At 36.8% G+C, this 3665-nt stretch overlaps 1 protein-coding gene across 1 annotated transcript; it reads right to left on the bottom strand.

The window, feature by feature from the left end:
• Positions 1-973: 973 nt before the first annotated feature.
• Positions 974-1592, bottom strand: LOC147464553 (uncharacterized). The gene is made up of 3 exons (XM_086509633.1): positions 1404-1592; positions 1275-1336; positions 974-1214 (listed from the first exon to the last, which is right to left on the bottom strand). Exons 1-3 carry the CDS (start codon positions 1590-1592, stop codon positions 974-976), a joined length of 492 nt encoding a protein of 163 aa, XP_086365759.1.
• Positions 1593-3665: the final 2073 nt, after the last annotated feature.

Raw genomic sequence — 3665 nt, 5'->3', positions numbered from 1 at the left:
CTCTTCTCATGCAAAATAGTGGCTCCTCTTGTTTCTTCAATGCGGCCTTGCACGGGTGACACACTCGAAGAACCTTATCGTCAACCACTGCGATTGATTTTATTTTTTTAAGAAGCAATAACTCCACCTTTGACATGCCATGCAAACTTTGACGAAACATAAGCGAACCACATGAAGCACAATCAAAAGAAGGGGTATCCTCGATGATCTTCGCATATTGGGAAGTTCTACAAGAAGAAACTGTAGAGATTCTTAGATGTTTTCGAGATGACTTGGACATATTGTAAATTTTGGTTGTGACTTGCTTAAGTGTAAAGGTGTTGGGATATAGACTCAAGAAAGTAGATGCAATTTGTTGAGCAGCAACATTATGGTTGTCGACAAGAGTAGCTAGAGATAGACTAGCCTCTTTAGTCCATACACATCTTTTACGTTTAGGACGGTCAAAACCAGCAGGAAACCATAAAAATTCACCATGCAAAGTCAACATGACCAATGATGGCAAAGTGGATGAAGATGGAAAATCATGTGCACCAAAGGAGCGAGCTTCACGCATAGCTTCACCTTGATAAAAGTAAAGTCTACACGCAGCAGAAAACATCGTGCACATTATACCAACCAAGTGTACACTTAACATCATTGAGGATTGACGACTAGACAAAAGAGACATTATAAATTCTCTTTGATCAAAAGAGGGCGATAGAAGACTTATGGTCCAAGGCTGCACCCAAATTTTCAAAATGTCTTCATTTCTTAATGCTATTTGCTCTACAATAACATCAACAACTTTGGACTCAAGAGATTGCAACGAGAGGCTCGAGTTAAACACTTGAAGTAAGCTTAACAAAACATCTTTGTTGCTCGGAAAGTTACATATAAATATGGGATCAAGGTACAACCTTTTGCTTTGTGCCCACAAAATGAGATCACTTACCATTTTACAAAAGGTATAGCTAAACAAAGAGAAACAGAACTAAGCACCTTTGAAAGCACTAACCTGACCAGCCTTGTCAATAGTGAACCAACCAGCCTTCTTAAAATTCAAGAGAGAAGATTTTAAATCCACCAAGCTTTGCTCAAAGAGATGCAGAAATGGGCGAGAGAATCCTAGCACCGAGTCGACTACTGCACCTTGTAAAATAACACCAACAGCCTCTCCATCTTGAGGATATAATTTGGCAGGTAAGACGGGTTGCTTATTGATTGTAGACAGTCTTCCACATGAGTAGCAAAATGGGTTTCTAGCTTGGCGGCTTACATTCAGACCTTTGCACGTGCCACAAGAGAACTCCACATCCAAGTTGTTCACACTCACAATCTCCAAAGTTCCAAACACCTACCAATTTCACATTTATCAATGAGGATTATACCGATTTTTAATTGATATGCAATAAAAAATTTACCTTCTTCCCAAAGCCTAAATTCGAGACTTGTTTATGCAAGTATTCTTGGAAGACATCAGCCAATGAAGGAGGCAATGGACATAAGATTGTAGCATCAACAACACTTAGAGTATTCGACAGGTGCTTGAAAACATTGATGTTTCGAGCAACACAAGTGTAGAATCCCTTTTCTTTGACCTCATTTACCATAAGTTGATAATCGAGGCGCCGAGTTGGGACAAACAAAAGATGCCATAAAAAAGTCTTAGAAAAAGGATACACTATAGATTTTAAGGATGGGAGACACTTACACTAGCTCAATCGCTTGTTGACGGCCCATCAGCAACAGTCAATCAAAAACTAGGGGTACCATCACTTCTAGTTGCATTCTCTATTTTGACGACAATGAACGCAACAGTTGCCACTGACTCGTTAGCACTAGAACTTTGGGCCAACAACTCTTTGATCTTCTGTTCTGGATAAAGGTAGAGGCAACACTCGAAAGGCTCAGCCTTCACAACCAAAGTAGTTGCATCAGCGTACAAAGCCCACAGACAGGTATCTCGTCTTTTGCAACAACTCTTTTTACACATGCCCCCTCGATGCGCACATAATCATGGACAGCAAAGGCCTCAATAAAGTCTGAGAGGTATATCTCGTTCACAACATTAAGCTCATCTTTCTCTTCCCATATATTTTTTATCAAAGGGGATGAGAATGAGGTATCTGCCAAGCACCTACTCGCCTTACCTAAGAAAAAGCATTGGTGTGAGCAAAATACTCTAAAGATCAAAACACAACAGGAAACATTACCTCTAACTGCAAGCAAGGCCCTTTTTATAGCTGAAGAAGAGGCTTTATTCAACTTTCCTCTTGGGCTAAGTTTTTTGTTGTGCGGAGAAGATTCAGAGATTTGATTGGGGTTTCGCGACACAGGTGAATATTCAGCAGTAGTGCTACACTTGGTATTCTCAAGAAGCTCTACTTCAGTTGAATGTGCTTCTACACGCTTGGGCTCAGACAATGCCTCATCAAAACTAAGATCTACAAACATATGCTCATGTCAATGCTCAAGATCATATGCTCAAGGTAATCACAGCTCAAATAAAATGTTGTTACATACTCACCCTTCATGGGAGTATCCATTGTATGAGGTATATAAACTAGAACTGCAAACAACTATGAGCAAGAAGAGCTAAAGCCTCAAGAGAGCATATGTATATTGTGCAAGGGATAGTTATATATATAGGAGCTGCATTAAAGGCAGAGGAAAGGAGTAGTGGATATGTTACCTCACGTTCAGCACAAAAGCCAAAACGAGAGATTGCAGTAAAATGATGCAATATCTTTTCATAAATGAGAAGCTATCATTTCACATTTTCAAAGTAAGTGCACGTTTTTCAAAGCAACTTTATTACCCGACTTGGTGGCATTGAGAGTAAGTTGTAATTAATTAATTCTTTTTAAAAGAGTAAGTTCATATCTAACAATTAATATGATATAAGACATTATTGGCATCAAATATATACTTATACGGTTTATTTATCATGGCATACGTGTTTATTTTAAAAGATTTTAAATTACCAATTATATAAATAAAATAATTTAAAAATATTATTTATAATATTAAAAGCTAGACTACATTAAAAGAACAGACTTTAATTCAAAACCCTAATCTTTTAATAAATACAATATGTTTATTAGAAATAATATAAACCTATCTATTTTCTTATATTAAAATTAAGATTGTGTACAATAATATTCTCTTAGTTTTGATCAATATTTCATGGAAAGCTATAATACCAAAACACTTTTGACTCCAGGATTCTAAACTAATTTTTATAACAACTCAGCAACAAAATAGACTTCATAACAAATTACTAAACAAAATAATCCACAAGAATTAAATTCAACCTTGACATTTGTCTTTCCCTATCCCATAAGCTTTGAACAATATGCCCAAAATGAAGGATGTACATCCATAATTGGGTATATATTAATCTTCACAACTTATCCAAAATCCCCGTTAAATAGTAAGCCAAAAGGCTCTATTCCTCACAGCTTATCCAAAATCCCCGTTAAACTGATAGTAAGTCAAAAGGCTCTATTCCTTTGCCTGAAGAGGTATAACAAAAATACTTTACTTTTCAACGCAAGAACTTGACTTATGCCTGTACAAAGCTAACCATTAAAAAGAGCAGCAGTGGATCGAAACACGGCTACTTATCTCACATTACCATGAAAGTAATTATATAAAAAACATAACCAATTTAAAGCGTCGCA

This window comes from Adiantum capillus-veneris, chromosome 1 (genome assembly GCF_014529385.1).
Source record: "Adiantum capillus-veneris isolate H3 chromosome 1, ASM1452938v2, whole genome shotgun sequence".
In the NCBI taxonomy this organism is placed as follows: Eukaryota; Viridiplantae; Streptophyta; class Polypodiopsida; order Polypodiales; family Pteridaceae; genus Adiantum; species Adiantum capillus-veneris.
The sequence above is the reverse complement of the archived record's forward strand: the minus strand, read 5'-3'. Positions and strand labels throughout refer to the sequence as shown.

Bases quoted from the DNA above. Each gene is read 5' to 3' on its own strand.
- LOC147464553 (XM_086509633.1), bottom strand. From the start codon at position 1,592: ATGGTAAATGAGGTCAAAGAAAAGGGATTCTACACTTGTGTTGCTCGA. The intron at 1,337-1,403 runs GTAAATTTTTTA...TGAAATTGGTAG, and splicing joins ATTTAGGCTTTGGGAAGAAG to GTGTTTGGAACTTTGGAGAT. The intron at 1,215-1,274 runs GTGCAAAGGTCT...CTCATGTGGAAG, and splicing joins GTGGAGTTCTCTTGTGGCAC to ACTGTCTACAATCAATAAGC.